At 38.7% G+C, this 17,924-nt stretch overlaps 1 protein-coding gene across 2 annotated transcripts in view; it reads left to right on the forward strand.

Moving 5' to 3' along the window:
• The window catches only part of KIF4A (kinesin family member 4A), a 125,779-nt gene that overhangs the window by 23,690 nt on the left and 84,165 nt on the right, over positions 1 to 17,924 (forward strand). For both annotated transcript variants that reach the window (XM_030806615.1, XM_030806616.1), the window contains exons 8-9: positions 15,032 to 15,148; positions 15,784 to 15,959. In XM_030806615.1, the coding sequence (XP_030662475.1) occupies positions 15,032 to 15,148; positions 15,784 to 15,959 (293 nt within the window). The remainder of the gene's footprint in view (positions 1 to 15,031; positions 15,149 to 15,783; positions 15,960 to 17,924) is intronic.

A 17,924-nucleotide genomic window follows, 5' to 3' on the forward strand; every position in this document is an offset into this window, starting at 1 on the left:
CATAGTTGAGTCCTACATCAAGTGGCAGATGCCAAGAGTTGAAGGGAAGCTAGTGAGAAAACAGGAGATAGGTATATAGGAAGCAGACAGCAGATGGAAAGATTTTGGACATGTCACATTTGGAGTACATATTAGAAAAATCCAGGAAGAAATAGGAAAGTCAGGACAAGAGCTTAGAAGCAACATCTGGGCTAGAGATAAATATTTGGAATCCATGGGTAGGAGAGTTGTGCAGAGAAAGACTAGATAATCAAACAGCCACTAGTAAATATTAAATAATATTAATAAATACTAAATATGAGCGAGGGGCACTCATATTTAAGGGCCAAGGGTAAATGAGTCAATAAGAGAAGCTGAAGAGACACTGGAGGATCATAGTATCTAGATAACCAAGGTAAGAGTTTTTATAAACAAAAAGGACTGTCACCTGTGTCATATGCTTCAGTGTGATTACTGAGAAGAGGTAAATAGATTTGTCCATTGAGGTTTTGGGTGATCTTTGTCAGAGCAGTGTCGGTCAAGTGGTAAGGAATTAGGACAGGTTGTATCAAACTAAGGGGTGAATTTAGCCACCATTCTAAATGTGGTGTTTATCCTTTCCGTTAATTTCTTTATTCTTATATCCTTTAATGATATGTAGTGACATTTTGCATGTTTCTAAACTTAACGTAGGGGTTTCATGGTATATGTGTCTTCTGAAACTGATTTTTTTCCCTCAACATTATGTTCTTGAGATCAATTCATCTTGATAATATAGCTCTGTTCTAACAGGTTTTGTTAACTAGAGCCTTGAGTTTTCTTGGTATCAAATTGTATCAGTAAGAAGAAAGTTATCTCTGCCAATATTTATTCCTTTATTCAATTCTCTTATGTTTATTAGCAATGAGAAAAATATCAGCAGATATACCCTGGACTAGTAAAGTTGCTTTCCTCAGGGGAATCTAGTTTCTGATTTAAATCAGAATGGTTTTAATGTTTTATTATTTGGAATGATAATTGCTATTGGTGTTGGTAAATGGTATTTAATTCTTTTAGTTCTAAAGTCTTTTTTAAGTGCAAATTGTCTGTTTCACTCAGCAACTCTATTCATTAAAGTCCTGTTCTAAGTGTTCTGCATGTTCTTTTTGGCTTCTGGGTCCCTTTAGGTGTACTGTTATTTTCCTCGGTCTGCTCTCTGGGGCTAAAGTCTAGTGCTGGAGTATCTGAAGTCATAGCAGCCCAGTGAGTGGGAAAAGTACAGTGGTTTCTGCCCATGAGCTAGCAGGCGTATTGCCAGTCAGCTTGTCAAACCCATGAGGAGGAATCAGGAGGAGGCCTGTCTGTACTCTTGTTTCCTTGTGCTTTCTTAGTCTCAAGGTAGAGAAGACCCAACCCATCTCATTGTTTTCTTAGCATTTTCAGATGGGGAAACCTGGCACACTCACATAAGCAGTACTGACTTTCCCCCTAGGAGTTCAGAGTGGTATGGGCCAAGCCTTTACCATGGACCATGTTTCCATCCTTGCACTTTGGCTCTGCTACACCACATTCTTAGCCCAGGGCTTTCCTCTGTTCCAGAGATGAAAAATTCTACATCACCCCTTACTCTCAGGTCTCAGACCCATCCTGCAACCTACTTTTTTGGCTGGCCCCAGCACCTACTTGGCTCAAGAACAGTCAATGAATCAGGTTTGGAAATAGAGGCGATTTGGAATATTTTCAACTTACTATCTTCCCAAAATTCATGTACCTTTTAAAAATAGATGCTACCAAACTCCCATGAAGGAATGATGAGATTATTCATTTTCCTAAATTCTCTACTATGTATTATTACCAATTTGATAAGTGAAAAATGGTGTGTCATTTTCATTTCTGTAGTTATTAGTGAAGTTGAACATACTTTTATATTTATAGGCCATTTATATTCCTGATTAAATTACCTATTCAAAGTATTTCTCTCTCTTTAGTCAGTGTGAGTGCTGTACGTTTTCTGTTAAGTTTATCCCTACTTTTTGTTGTGATTTTGAATATAAAACATATTTAGGCCACTGCCAGATAGATTATAAATAGATTACAGATAGATAATAGGTAGATTATTCAATTGAAGTATAATATACATATCACACATAAATATATATTACATATACATATGCATATATGTATATTGCATATACGTATATGTGTATTACATACATATTATGTAATATAAATAATGATATCAAGTCATCATTATACAGTTCAATGAATGTTCACAATGTGAAATACATACATGTAAATAGCACCCAGGTGAAGAAACAATATTCTAAGCATCCCAGAAGTGCCACTTGTGCTCTCTTCTAGTCACTGTCTTCCCCAAAGAGTAACCACTGTCCAGACTTTTAGTCCTAGATTAGTTTTGTAGTATGGACTCCTTCATGTCTGACTTCTTTCACTCAATGTAAGATCTCCAGAGAAAACACAAGATGCCTAGATAAATTTGAATTTCAGATAAATGACATAATTTTGTATGGAATATACCTATATTAGAAATGATTCATCATCTATCTGAAATTCAGATTTAACTGGATGTTCTATATTTTTTTTCTTTTACCAAATCTGATAACCCTAACTCAACATTATGCTTGTGAGGTTCATCCATAGTATTGCATGTAGTTGTAGTTTATTTTTCATTACTATCTAGTATTCCACTGATGAATGTCCCACAATTTATCCTCTCTACTGTTGGATGGGCATTTGGGTAATTTCCAGTTTGGAGTTGCTTTGAATAATGCTATGAATATTCTTGTACAGGTATTTTGGTGAATATACATACCTAAATTCCTTTAATCCTGAATCCTCCTGTAACTACTGTCCTATCTCCTTCCCTTTAGACTCAAGCTTCTCAAAAAAGCTTACACTGCCTAGCAATACATGTGATTAACTCTTAGTTTCACTTCTTTGGTGAGACATAGCCTACATACAGAACATTGCATAAATTATGTCATGTATCTAGTTTAATAAATGATTATAAAGTAAGCATCTATATAACTACCACTCAGGTTGAAAACAAAACACTTCCAGCACCCATGCATACCCCTTCGAGATCATGATCCCCTTCCTTCTCTCTCCAGGTATCCATTCTTCTGACTTTTGTGATGTCAGTTCCCTTGCCTTTTTTTTTTTTTTTTTGAGACAGGGTCTCGCTCTGTTGCCCAGGCTGGAGTGCAGTGGCATAATCACAGCTCACTACAGCCTCAACTTCCTGGACTCAAGCAATCCTCCCTCCTTAGCCTCCTGAGTAGCTGGGACCACAGGCACATGCCACAATTCCCAGCTAATTTTTAATTTTTTTCTAGATTTGGGATCTCCTTATGTTGCCCAGGCTGCTCTTTAATTCCTGGGCTCAAGCAATCCTCCCGCCTTAGCCTCCTGAAGTGTTGGAATTACAGGCGTGAGCCACCACACCTGGCCCCCCTTGCTTGCTTTCTTTTCTTTTCTTTTCTTTCTTTTTTTTTTTTTTGAGATGGAGTCTCACTCCATTGCCCAGGCTGGAGTGCAGTGGCGTGATGCTGGGTCACTGCAACCTCTGCCTCCTGGGTTCAAGCGATTCTCCTGCCTCAGCCTCCCAAGTAGCTGGGTTTACAGGCGTGTGCCACCACGCCCGGCTAATTTTTCTATTTTTAGTAGAGATGGGGTTTTACCATGTTGACCAGGCTGGTCTTGAACTCCTGACCTCAGGTGATCTGCCCGCCTCGGCCTCCCAAAGTGCTGGGATTACCGGCATAAGCCACCATGCCCGGCCTCCCCTTGCTTTCTTGATAGCAATGCCACCTGCGTATATATCTCTAAATAGCATAATATAGTTTTGTCTACTTTTAAGCTTTATGTAAGTGGAATTATACTATATGTAATCTGTTGTGCCTTCATTCTTCCATTTAAAATGATATTTGAGAGATTCATCTGCATTACATACAGCTGTAGTTCATTTCTTTTCATTTTTGTGTAGTAATCTATCATTTGACTGTACCACTATTCTTTCTACTTTTGATGGATATTCCATTTTTTTCTAGTTTTTGGCTATTGTCAACAACGCCCATATGAACCTTCTTGTTTGTGTATCCCAATGCATATGTATAAGAATTTTCTAGGATATGTACCTAGAAGTAGTATCACTGGGTTATAGGGTACATATATACCAAACTATCTTTCAAAGTTTGTTTCAATGTATGAGAGTCCTAATTGCTCTGTATCTACTGTTTTGTGAGAATTTTAAATTTTTGCCAATATAGTAGATGTGGAGTGATACTTCATTATGGTTTTAATTTTCATTTCCTCAATTACTAATGGGGTTGATCACCTTTTCATATGTTTATCGACCATGTGTATTTTCAGTAAAATGCCTGTTCACGTCTTGCTCATTTTTCTATTAAATGTCTTTTTCTTACTGATTAAAAGTAATTCTTAATATACTATAGATTCTAGTTATTGGTCAGTTATATTTATTGCAAATCTCCCCACCCTGTATGTTTTGCACATATCTTCTCCCTCCTCTCTGGCTTGTGTTTTCACTTTCTTTTTAATTTTGTGTCTTAAGAAATCCTTTAGGCCGGGTGTGGTGGCTCACGCCTATAATCCCAGCACTTTGGGAGGGCGAGGCAGGCAGATCACGAGGTCAGGAGATGGAGACCATCCTGGCTAACACGGTGAAACCCCGTCTCTACTAAAAATACAGAAATTAGTTGGGTGTGGTGGCGGGTGCCTGTAGTCCCAGCTACTCGGGAGGCTGAGGCAGGAGAATCACTTGAACCCGGGAGGCGGAGGTTGCATTGAACCGGGATTGCACCACTGCACTCCAGCCTGGGCAACAGAGCGGGACTCCGTCTCAAAAAAAAAAAAAAGAAAGAAAGAAATCGTTTAGTACCCCAAGATCTTAACGATATTTTTTCTATATTATCTAATAAAGGCTTTACAGTTTTGCCTTTCACACTTAAGCCTTTAATCCACCTAGAACTGTTTTTTTTATACATGGTATGATGCAGGGTCCAGTTTTGCTTTTCCATGTAAATACCCATTTGTCCTAGCACTGCTTATTAAAAAGTCCATTCTTTCCCTACTGATAAGCAGTGCCATTTCTTTCATATATTAAGTGCCCAAATATCCCTTAGTCTGTTTCTGAGTATTCTATTAAATCAAAATTAAATCTGAGTGTTTTTCCCTGTAGAAGTCTTATACATCTTTTGTTCTATTCTTAGGTAACTTGTATTTTGACAGTATTGCAAGTGATATTTTTAAAACTTTTTATTGAAGTATAATGTGCAAATAGAAGAGTAGACCTACCATAAATGTATAGCTTGCTGCATTTCCACTAACTGAACAAACCCATGTAACCAACATAAATAGAATCTTTAAAAATTATATTTTCTAACTTTGTTTTTTGCGTGTGGAAATTAAAATTTATTCTTTAATATTGATTTTGTATCCTGCAACCTCATTCACTCTCTCAGCAGTCTGTCTTTACCCACCTTGCCAAAACCACTATGTAAGAGATATCCAGGGATATCTTAATTACCAGAACTAATTTTTTTTTTCAGTGCCCTTCTTACCCAACCTCTCTGTGGCATTAACACTTGAAAATACTATTTTTGAAACTCTTAATTTGGCTTGTAAAGCCTCACTGTCCTAGTCCTTTTCCCAGCTCAAACTGTTACTTTTCAGTCTCTTTTGCTTTTTCTTCTTGCTGATCCATTAATCTAATTGCACCCAACATGATCTCCCCAATTAGGAATGAGTACCCATTACCTGCTGTTAGTTCTTCCTTAGCACCATGGTAGAGATGCACGCACTTCCAGTCTGTTCCTGCCACCTCTACAAAGTCCATGCCCTCACCTGCACATCTGAACTATAGCCTTCTAACTTTTTGACTCCTAGAAGGCATTCTATTCTAAATAGCATAGCTAGGTTAATCTTAAAATACCCTTTGATCAAAGGGATACCTGTACCCCCATGTTTATTGCAGCATTATTCACAATAGCAAAAATTTGGAATCAACCTAAGTGTTCAACAGATGACTGGATAAAGAAAATGTGGCATATATACACAGTGGAATACTATTGGGCCATGAAAAAGAATGAAATCCTGTCATTTGCAGCAACATAAATGGATGTGGAGGCCATTATGTTAAGTGAAATAAGCCAGGCACAAAAAGACAAATATTGCATATTCTCATTCATATGTGGGAGCTAAAAACGAGGGTATCATGGACATAGAGAGTAGAATGATAGTTACCAGAGGCCAAGAAGGGTGTGGGGGTGGAGGCCGAGGGGAAGAAGAGAGAGGTTGATTAATGGGTATAAACATACAGTTAGATGGAATAAGTTCTAACGTTTGATAGCAGAGTAGGGTGATGAGTGAACAGCATTGTATTGTACATTTCAAAATAACTAGAAGAGAGGAATTGAAATGTTCCCAACACATAGAAATTATAGGTACTCAAGGTGATGGATGCCCTAAATACCCTGACTTGATCATTACAATTTCTACGCATGTAACAAAATATCACCTGTATCCCATAAATATGTACAAATATTGTGTATAAATAAAAATACATAAATAAATGAATTACATATGTAGCTTTAAAAATACCATCTTTTACATGGCATCTCACCTGAATGGAACTTTGAAGTAGCTGCTTACAAGATGAAGTCTAAAAAACATAGCCAAGTCTTCCAGACCCTTTATACCCTGGTCCCAAGCCTACCTCCTCGACCATCTTTCACAGCTTCCCTACCCACACTCCACGCCAGCTGTCTGGTCCCCACAACATGCCCAGCTAATTCTGGTCTTTGCACACTTTCATCACAGCCATCTCCTCTTCTCCCAGAATGTAATGTGTGCCCCCCAACACGCAATCAAACCATCTACAACACAGCCACGTTTTAAGGCTCAACTTAAGTGTTGGGGTTTTCGACATTGCCTTTTTTAATCATGTTACCTTCTAATGTATTTTTTTCTCCTCTGAAATTTCTCTAGTACCACAGGACTACATTGTCATTTTCTGGTGCCTCTGTATTTCTAGCTTCATCTCCCACCATTTTCCCACAAACTACAAGGTTCCAGCCATAGCAGTCTACTCATTGTTTTTCCAAACAGTTCTGTTGTTTCAGATCTCTGTGCCATTACTCCTGTGTGTTTTCTGCTGGATTTTCTCCCCACTGCCTCAGAAACATGGTTGTCAAGTACTCCTGCTCCTCCTGTTTTAACTTCTCCCTCTCAGCTGACTTTCTGCCCTCAGCATAGAAGCATACTAATGGTTCCCCAACTTAAAATAAACAAAATCTTTCATCCTCCTCTTATTACTGCTTTCCTCCCTTTTCCTTTCATTCTGCATTTTTGTCACCCCTCCATCTTCCTCCCATTGAAACTATCCCTTTTGAAGTCAGCCCATGACCTGAACAACTGAATCTGTTAGGCTCTTTTCAGTCCTCTGACTTGGTAATTCTGCAGGTCTGACATCCTGCCCCTTCTTCTGGACAGTCTCATTCCTCTTGACTCTGTGATGCTACCCTCTCCTGATTTTCCTCTCACTTTTCTGAAGACTCTTTCACAGGCTTCTCCTCTTCCACTCACCTCTATCTGAAACATAACCCAGGCTTTGTCCTGGGATTTTTTTTCTCTTCACATTGTTCATGCCCATCACCCTGTCACCCTCCCCCCCCCCACAAAGTGGTTTCACCCACTTAGATGCTTATAATTCCTACCTGTGTGCTGCCAATCCTAAACCTCTATCTCGAGCCCCTATCTCATGTGTCATATTTAAGTATGTAAATATAGTTGACTGTGGGGAGTCTCATGGATGTCCCACATGTATCTCCCATTCCACATGTCTAAAACTGAGCCCCTCATTCCTCCCTGTTGCTGTTTTTTTTTTTAATTTATTTTATTTTATTTTTTATTTTATTTATTTATTTATTTTTTGAGATGGAGTCTCACTCTGTCATCCAGGCTGGAGTGCAGTGGCGCAATCTCGGCTCATTGCAAGCTCTGCCTCCTGGGTTCACACCATTCTCCTGCTTCAGCCTCCCGAGTAGCTGAGACTACAGGCGCCCACCACCACGCCCGGCTAATTTTTTGTGTTTTTAGTAGAGACGGGGTTTCACTGTGTTAGCCAGGATGGTCTCGATCTCCTGACCTCATGATCCACCCACATCGGCCTCCCAAAGTGCTGGGATGACAGGCGTGAGCCACCGTGCCTGGCTCCCTGTTGCTTTAAACTGGTCCCTCCATCACCTGCAGTGAATAATATCAACATCCACCCAGTCACCCAAGACAGAAACCAGGGCATTGTTCTATACTCTTTTTTTTTTTTTTTTTTTTTTTTAAATCTGGCTCCTTTCCCCAATCTCATCAGTCACTGAGACCTGTCAGTCCTAACTTTTCATCTTTCACTTCACTCTCTTTTCTCTAACCCTACTACCACTATCTTATGTCAGGCCCTCATCATTTTTCTGATTATAGCAAGAACTGGTCTCCCTGTCTTCAGTTAGGTATGCTTTCAAGCCATTAACCAATCAGCAGCCAGAGTATTCTTCCTAAACTGTATCTCCCTGCTAAGAGCTCTTTCAGAGCTCCTCAGTTTGCACCATGCTGCTTCCTTACAGCCTTTTTGCTCTAGCCTTCCCTCCCTGGCTAGCTTTTCCTCTCCCCACTCTTCCCTTGCAATCTGCTTAGCCATATTAAGTGTGCGTCGTACTCTCTCATCTCTGTGTCTTTGTACATTCTGCTCCCTTTGTCGGAAGTGTCTTCCATCTTCCCTGTGTCTTTATGTGGCTCATTCAATTTTGCACTCAGTCCCAATCTCATCCCCTTAAAGCAACTTTGACCACTTCAATCCCCCCAGTGCGGATTAGGTACCCCTCATCTTGTGCTTACCTCTCTTCTACACTAACGCTGCCCCAACCGTGTATTATAGTCATCTCCTTACCTGCCTGACTCTCCCAGTAGACAGCAAGCCAATCAAAGGCAAGAACTGGGTCATATTCATCTTTGAATCCCTAGGCCCCGGCATAGCGCTTGACATGCCATAGGTCCTCACGGAATGCCTGAGTTCTTTCTCCCTTTTGGTCTGTCTGGCAACTCCTACTAATATTTCAATTCACAATTCAGATGTTACCCACCTATGAAACCTCTGCTCTTGGTCAAGATCTTTCCATAAATTCATGCTCACATAGTGGGTTTTTTCTAACATTTATTCATAAAAATTTTCAAAGTTACTTCAAGTTGAAAGATTTTACAATACTCCTATACCTATAGTAAAATTAACATTTTATTATATTTGCTTTATCACATATCTGTCCATCTATCCATTTGTCAGTCTGCATTCATTGTAAAAACACGTTTTTAAGTAAATTGCACAAATTAATATACTTCCTCCTAACTACTTCATCTTGCATATCATTAACTGGCATTTAATATTTATTTATTTATTTATTTATTTATTTATTTATTGAGACCGAGTCTTGCTTTGTCGCCCAGGCTGGAGTGCAGTGGCGCAATCTTGACTCACTGCAACCTCCACCTACCGGGTTCAGGCGATTCTCCTGCCTCAGCCTCCCAAGTAGCTGGGACTTCAGATGTGCACCACCACGCCCGGCTAATTTTTGTATTTTTAGTAGAGACAGCGTCCCACCATGTTGAGCAGGCTGGTTTTGAACTCCTGACCTCAGGTGATCCGCCTCGGCCTCCCAGAGTCCTGGGATTACAGGCATGAGCCACCATGCCCGACCAATATTTATATTCTTAATATAAGATGTACAATGAAAAGCACAAATTTTAAGTGTATATTAGCTGGGTTTTGACAAATGCATTTACCCAAAAGGCTGTAACCCAAAGCCTCATCAAGATAAAGTTACCTCTATGTCATAGTGTTCTTTCTTTTCTTGTAATTATTTAATTATCTGTTTCCCCCATCAGACTTTGAGTTCCTTAAAAGCAGAGACCATTTCTTATTTTCCTGCTACCTGTGCCCTGCACTGTGCCTTAACACAATAGGTATTCTATAACTGTTGTCTGGCTAGAAGAATAAATATGTACTTTATTCCTGGAATATTAGTATGCAACTTTACACATTCTCTTCTCTCACCTTTCACATCCAGAAGTTAGCTTAGTCATGTCATGTTTATGTCTTAAGTACTTCTGACTTCTACATCCTTCATTCCTTTTCCACTGCTGCAGTTCTCAGAGATCTGTCATCTGAACGATTAAAATAACCTTCTAAATGGTTTCGTTCTTTTTTCAAGGTTTTAAACTTTTTATTTGCACATTTTAAAAATTATGCATTCTAGTAAATAAAATCACTTGAAAAAAAAAAGAATGGTAAAGGGTTTTTTAAACACTAGTTTTTTACTCCCAAGTCCACCTTCCAAATGACTAACAAAGTAATACTTATATTTATTTTTCTTGAGACAGGGTCTCACTCTGTTGCCTAGGCTGGAGTGCAGTGGTGTGATCACGGCTCACTGCAGCCTCAACCTCCTGGGCTGAAGCCATCCTCGCACCTCAGCCTCCCGAGTAACTGGAACTGCAAGTGTATGCCACTGTCCCCAGCAAATTTTTGTATTTTCTGTAGAGACAGGGTTTTGCAGTGTTGCCCAGGCTGGTTGTGAACTCCTGGACAAAGTAATACTTATAAAATCCAAAGTTGGTCATGTTTCCATCCTCTTTAAAACCTTTTGTTTCCCATTGTCTACAACAGATTTTAATCTGCCTTCTTTTAAAAGCATAGGATCTTTTTTAAAAATAAAACCTTACAACAAATTCTAACATTTGAAATAGATTAAAAAACATTTTAAATTCATGTAAATTTATAAGTTCAAATGTATAACATTAAGTCAATATTAAAGCCATAAGAATATTATAGGTATGTTTATGATCACAATTTCTTTGCTTTTTTCTTAAGACAAAGTCTCATTCTGTCACCCAAGCTGGAGTGCAGTGGCACAATCTTGTCTCACTGCAGCCTTGACCTCCTAGGCTCAAGAGATTCTCCCACCTCAGCTTCCTGAGTAGCTGGGACTACAGGTGCCCACTACCACGCCCAGCTAATTTTTGTATTTTAGGTAGAGGTAGGATTTTGCCACGTTGCCCACACTGGTCTAGAACTCCTGGGCTCAAGCAATCCACCCGTTTCAGCCCCCCAAAGTGCTGGGATTACAGGCATGAGCCACCATGCCTGGCCATTATTATAATTTTTTTTTAATTTCAATAGTTTCAGGGTAGAGGTGGTTTTTGGTTACATAGATAAGTTCTCTAGTGGTGATTTCTGAGATTGTAGTGTGCCTGTCACCTGAGGAGTGTATACTGTACCCAATATGTAGTCTTTTTTCCCTCACCCCCATCAAACCTCCCCCTGGCCTGAGTTCCCAAAGTCCATTATGTCATTCTTATGGCTCTGTGTCCTTGTAGATTATCCAAGTTTTTCTACTCCATTAATAATAAATATAGATAGCCCTTTACAAATCGCATTTGATTTTTATCCCGGTCCCATTAGGTAAGATCGGTATTGTCCCTGTTTTATGGATAAAAGAAAGTTTCAGTGGCTAGTTCAATATTATACACATTGGTAAATGGCAGAGGCAGAATTTTAACTAAGATTCTCTCTCTCCTAATCAAGTGCCTTTCCTACTCTATCCCCTATCACTGGTTGCCTCTATATGTTTTGTGATCCATTTCAGTAACGATCATTCCCTTTCTCTTTGACTAGGCAGACCATCTATCATACCATACTTCTGTTTTTCACCCTAATTTACTCAGCCATGCTACCTGCTTTAGGCCCATACATATTTTCTTCACACGTAGAGCAGGGTTTCCCAGCTGTGGCACCGTTAATATTTTGGATCAAATAATTGTTTACGGGGAAGGAGGCTGTCCTATGCATTGTAGGATGTTTTACAACATCTTTGGCCTTTACCCGATGGATGCCAGTAGCACACATACCCCATTCCTAAGATATGACAACCAGAATGTCTCCAGATATTGCCAGATATCCCCCACGAAGCAGAATTGCCCCCAGTTGAGAACCACTGCATATAGATCTACATTTCTCTCCTACCTCATTTTTCTTTTTTCTTACAAATATGCTTTTCTATTCCAGCTGTAAAACCCATTGTAATGTGCCTCCATGATAGCTGTGAAGTTATATTTCTCTTTTAAAGTTAAAAATCTCTCCTTTATTATTTATTTGTTGCCATAGTGAACAAACACCCAAAGGTATTGAGTAGCATTTTTGACTCTCCTTACTTGATCTGTTCTCATTCTTACGGAGAAAACTACTTCATTTTTCTTCATAGCTGTCCTTAATCAGAACTTTTAAGTCTCTGCAAATATGTTCTTCCCCATCTTTGTGATATATATTCCATCTTTGGGAATAATTTATCATTTTAATGTCTTAACAACAGGAAATCAAATCCTGTTTTGTGGTGATTTATTTCAAGATAAACCTTCATGTCTCTTAGCTCCTTTCTATTCTTGAGCCCCAACTCTCATTTGAAGAAGAAGAAAAAAAAAACACCCACTTTATCCTGAAGTCTATGGTTCTTGCTTGGATCATTGCCATAGATTCTTCTCAGGGTTCGTCCGGAATTTTGTTTTGCTCCTATATGAAACTATAGATGGAAGTTTTGCTCAGCAGCTTTGAAAAACCTCAGCAGTCTCTCCTTTACATCTAGTTGGGATACGGGCCAATAAAATAGCACAATGTTTTGTTTGGCTAAAAAGAGAAGGAAAAGACAGGAATGGACTAACATAGGATTTAGTACAGGTATTAGCAGGCAGGCTTTGATAAATCTCAGCAGGCTTTCCTTCACATCCTGGAGAGGATAAGCGGTACCCATTCCAGTTGGTAATAAGAGGAAAACAAAGGGATAATTGAGAAAATTATTTTTGTTGTAGATTAGGGAGATTTGAGCGTGGGTATAGGCTGAAAAGAAGGAATTAGTGAAGGAAAAAAATAAGTGGAAGATCTAAGAGAGAGGGAGAAGATAAAGGATCAGGGTCCCAGAGGAAATGGAGGGAACAGAAACAGAGGCAGAAGGCAGGACCTTGAAAACAAAGGCAGCTATTTCCTCTGAAACAAGGGGAAGGATGAAGGAATAAGTAATAGCAAAAGAATGAATGTGAGGTGAGGAGAGGGGAGGTTGGGGAGCTCTTGTGAATAACTTTCATCTCTATAAAGTATTTAGTGAAATCATCTACCAATAGAAAGTGAAGATAGGTTTATATTCTTAAAAATGATGAGTCTGTATAATAGCTGCCATGGTGAATTAGATTAGTTAGATTAGAAGGTTAGTAAAGTAGGAATGAGGAAGAAAAGATGATCAATTGACCAAGGGTTCAGCTAAGGTTAGGTAGCATGTTTATAGTGGATCTCATCTGTTTGGTTATGCTGTTTCTTCAGTATTGCAGCCTACAAATAAATATACACACACACAGTTGGTTTAACCTATGGTTGAGAATTGACATGGTGAGAATGGTAGAAGATCATATGTCCAGTGAGTTCTTAGGAAAACGTAATTGAAATTATCAACCATAGGGGTCAGAGTAAGAGTTGAAGGTCCAGAAGAGGCTGATCTACTGACAGTATTAGAAAGTGTCAGTAAATTGGTAGTCCAGAAAAAGGGTGAAGAACAGGATCCAAAGAAATGGAAGGATAGTAGGATGCAGTCAGGAATTTTAAGTTCGGGATCTCATAAATATAATTGTTTCATGTTATAAGGGAGTTCAAAGGATGGCTATATAAAAGGTAAAGTAGAGCTAACAATAATGATACCATTTGTGCTGCTATAACAAAATACCTTAGACTGGGTAATTTAGAAACAATATAAATTTATTTCTCACAGTTCTGGAGACTGAGAAGTCCAGGGTCATGGTGCCAGTAGAATCAATGACTGGTGAGGACAGGCATCCTGGCAGCCTCACATGGCAGATGAGGAAAAGGGATAAACGGTGTGTCCCCACATGGCAGAAGGGGCAGAAGGGCAAAAGCAACTAGCTAATTCTCTCCAGTCCTCTTATCAGGCACCAACCCCATCCGTGAAGGTAGAGATTTCATGGCCTAATGATCTCCTAAACGTCCTGCCTCCTAATACTATTGCATTGGGGGCTAAGTTTCAAACATGAACTTTGGAGGAGATGCAAACATTTAAACTATAGCATGATTTATTTATCATTTAACTTTGCTTCATATATAGTATCTTAATTAATTCCCTACCACAACCCAATAAGGTAGGTAGATTTGCCTCATTTTATAAACGAACTTAACCCAAGATCATATAACTAGTCAGTGACAGAGCCAGGATTGTAACCTGTCTATTTGACACCAACTATGCACTTAACCATTATACTATATAGCTTTTCCACAGTAAGCCTAATAATGGGAAGTTAATTGCTTTAGCAGGACTTCAGAGGTTATTACAGTGTTTAAGAAGTAAACCTCAGAATTAACCAAAGTGGAAAATAATCTTTATCTTTTTTAAAGCTACAGTAGGAAAGGTATTTCAGTATGGTATAATGAAAAGAGCATAGGACTTGACTAAAATCTTGAGATAGAATCTCAGGCCTACCATTTACTAGCTGTTTGACCTTAGGCAGGTCATTTAACCTCTGAGCTTCTTTCTTTATCTGTAAAATGAGAATGATAATAAAAATAATGACGATAATATGGTAAAAAAAAAAACCCTGTTCATCCAATTTCACAGCATTAATTTAAAGATTATCATAATGGATATAAAAAGTAAATAACTATACAGATGGTTGTCATGGTGATAGTTATTTATCTATCTGCTTTGTTTCCATGGGAAAGCGCAAGAAGTGCCAGTGGACTCATACATATCCAACATTTGGACCTTTGTCCTTTACTTAAAAGAGGCACTCCAAAAAGTGAACAAGATTAAGAAGTTTTCTCAAGATTGATGACTCAATATTTTTATGGGGTCTTTATTTCTTTTCTCTTTCTCAGAAGAAACATAGGTATATGTTGGATGCACTACCAAGCAATTTAAATTTCATTTCCTGCTATTAGGTATTAATATTAACCGAGGCCTCCTATGCTTGGGAAATGTAATCAGTGCTCTTGGAGATGACAAAAAGGGTGGCTTTGTGCCCTACAGAGATTCCAAGTTGACTCGACTGCTTCAAGGTAAGCCCAAAGTGCCTCCAAAAATAAGAGAGTAACTCAAAATGATAGTGCTGAGAAAGCAAAGATGAAACAGGTAAAAAGCTAGCTATTTGGACCATGACATACACAGTTGTCTAATTGATAAATACGAGAGAGTGCTGTTGGCAAGCAGGTTTCTAAGATAATGGAAAAATATCTTCATATATGACATTGAGAGCCAAGAAATCTGTAGTGCACCAACTGTACTTTGTACTTTACACCGGAAAATGAATTTGGTTACTGTTTCTTTAATTATTAGTGCAGCTAAGCAGAATTCCCTGGAGAGTTAAAATCCACCTAGAGGGGGCATCCTAAGAATGTTTAATTCCACTAGTGGCTCCTAACTTACTTAGGCCAGGCCCCAGTTGTTTTAACCTGATTAACTGCTGAAATCACAATCCCTTTTGAGAAAGGGGACACATGCAATAGGATTTAAATGTGTATCACATCAGAAATCTTAGATATCTATACATTTCCTATTGTTTCAATATAAAAAACACTAAGAACTTTTTCTTATTGCTCTGAATTTTAAGTCACCAACCCGAATGGACGGCTTTGCTTATATCCTACTTGTTTGATTTCATTTCCTTTAGTTATTCTTTATTGTTCTTTTTCAGATTCTCTAGGAGGTAATAGCCATACTCTTATGATAGCCTGTGTGAGTCCTGCTGACTCCAATCTAGAGGAAACATTAAATACCCTTCGCTATGCTGACAGAGCAAGAAAAATCAAGAACAAACCTATTGTTAATATTGATCCCCAGACAGCTGAACTTAATCATCTAAAGCAACAGGTATAAGGGACTTAAAATTTGATGGGAAAAATTACAAGTATGTGAGCGGAATGATAGAGCTTCTGTTTTCAGTTTCTTCTCTATCAGAAGTTTAGAGATGTTGGTTAGGCATTATGTTTGTTCGGGGACCTCTTAAAATAACTCCTATTAACATGTTTGCTGTCCATTTAAGATTGGGGGTAGCACTGGAAAGTTTACTGATAAAGAAGAAGTGAGCAGTGAGAGATGAGATGAGAGGTGTAGACAGGGGCTAAATTCTGAAGTTCCTTGTATGACTTGTTAAAGAATTTGGAATTCAACCTGAAAGCTATGAAGAGCCATTGAAGAGTTTTAAGTAGGAGGGTGATATGATGAAATGTGTGTTTTGGGGAGATCACTCTAGCAAGTATAGAGAAAATAGATTAGAAGTGGGCATGACTAGAAGAAGGAAAATAAATCACTGTGCAAAACAAAGAAGAGAGTTCTAGAGAGAAGAAACATAGGTAGCAAAGTACAGTTGATTCTCAAACAATAGGAGTTTGGTCCAACAAAACACAGATCAAAAATACAGTACTTGCAGGTTGAGAAGCCCATTTGTAGACTTTTTATACATGTGGATTCTGCGGGGCTGACCGCAGGACTGGACTATGCGTGTACATTTTTGTATACGCACAGGGTCCTGGAACCAATCCCCTGAATATACATAGGGATAGCTGTATAGTGGCCAGGAGCACTGACACTGCAATTAGCCCGCCCATGTTAAAATCTTAGCTCTATAACTCACTGGCTGTGTACCTTGGGCAAGTTCTCTGTGCCTTGGTATCCCTATCTGTACAGTAGAAATAATAATAATACCTTCTTCTTAGGGTTTTCGTGAGGGTTAAATGAGTTAATACATGTAAAGCACTTAGAACAGTACTTGGCATATAGCAAGTGTTGGAAGGGTCTGAGATAGGACAGAACTATAGTGCATTTGAAGAACTCAAAGAATGCCAGTGTGGCTAGAGTGTAGAAAGCAAGGAAAGAGTACAGGCTTACCTTAGGGATGTTGCGGGCTTGGTTCCAGACCACCACAATAAAGCAAATATCACAATAAAGTGAGTCACACAATTTTTTTTTGTTTTCCAGTGCATAGAAAGTTATATTTACACTATACTGTAGTCTATTAAATGTGCAATACCATTATGTCTTAAAACAATGTACATACCTTAATTTAAAAATACTTTATTGCTAAAAAAGTGTTGACACAGAGACATGAAATGAGCATATGCTGTTGGAAAAATGGTGCCAATAGCCTTGCTTAATGCAGGGTTGCCACAGATCTTCAATTTTTAAAAAAACACAGTATCTGTGAGGTGCAGTAAAGTGAAGCACAATAAACTGAGATGTGCCTGTATTCCAGGATGAGGCTAGAGGGAAAGCAGAGGACTGATCCAGGACTCATGGACAATGTTAAAAAGGATTTTAAGCCAGGTAGTAATCTGATAATTTACATTTTTAAACAATGGCCTGGCTGCTGTATAGAAATGGATTACAGTAGAGCAAGAGTAGATTCATGGAGACCATTTAAGAAGGTACTGCAGTAGTCTAAGCGAGAGATAATGATGGCTTAGACTTAGAGTGCTGGCAGTGGTGATAGAAAGAAGTAACCAATGAATTAGATAAAGGAATGACACCCATATTTCTGGCATGTGGAACTGGATATTCACTGACCTGGGTTACACTGGAAAAGGACCAGGTTTGAGGATACCAGACCTAAGTGGAAATATCAGGTAGATAGTTGAATATAATAGTCTAAAGTTCAGAAAGATCTGTGCTTGAGGTAAATTTGGAAGTCACCAGTTTCAGGTAATAGAAACCAGAGGCAGAGACGAGACATTCAGAAGAGAATATAAGGAGAATGTAAGTAAGAAAACTCCTACTGAGCTTTGGGGGACTTTACCATTTAAAGGACAAGTGGAGCAAAGATGAACCAAGAAAGAGACT

This window comes from Nomascus leucogenys, chromosome X, assembly GCF_006542625.1.
Source record: "Nomascus leucogenys isolate Asia chromosome X, Asia_NLE_v1, whole genome shotgun sequence".
NCBI classification, from domain to species: Eukaryota; Metazoa; Chordata; class Mammalia; order Primates; family Hylobatidae; genus Nomascus; species Nomascus leucogenys.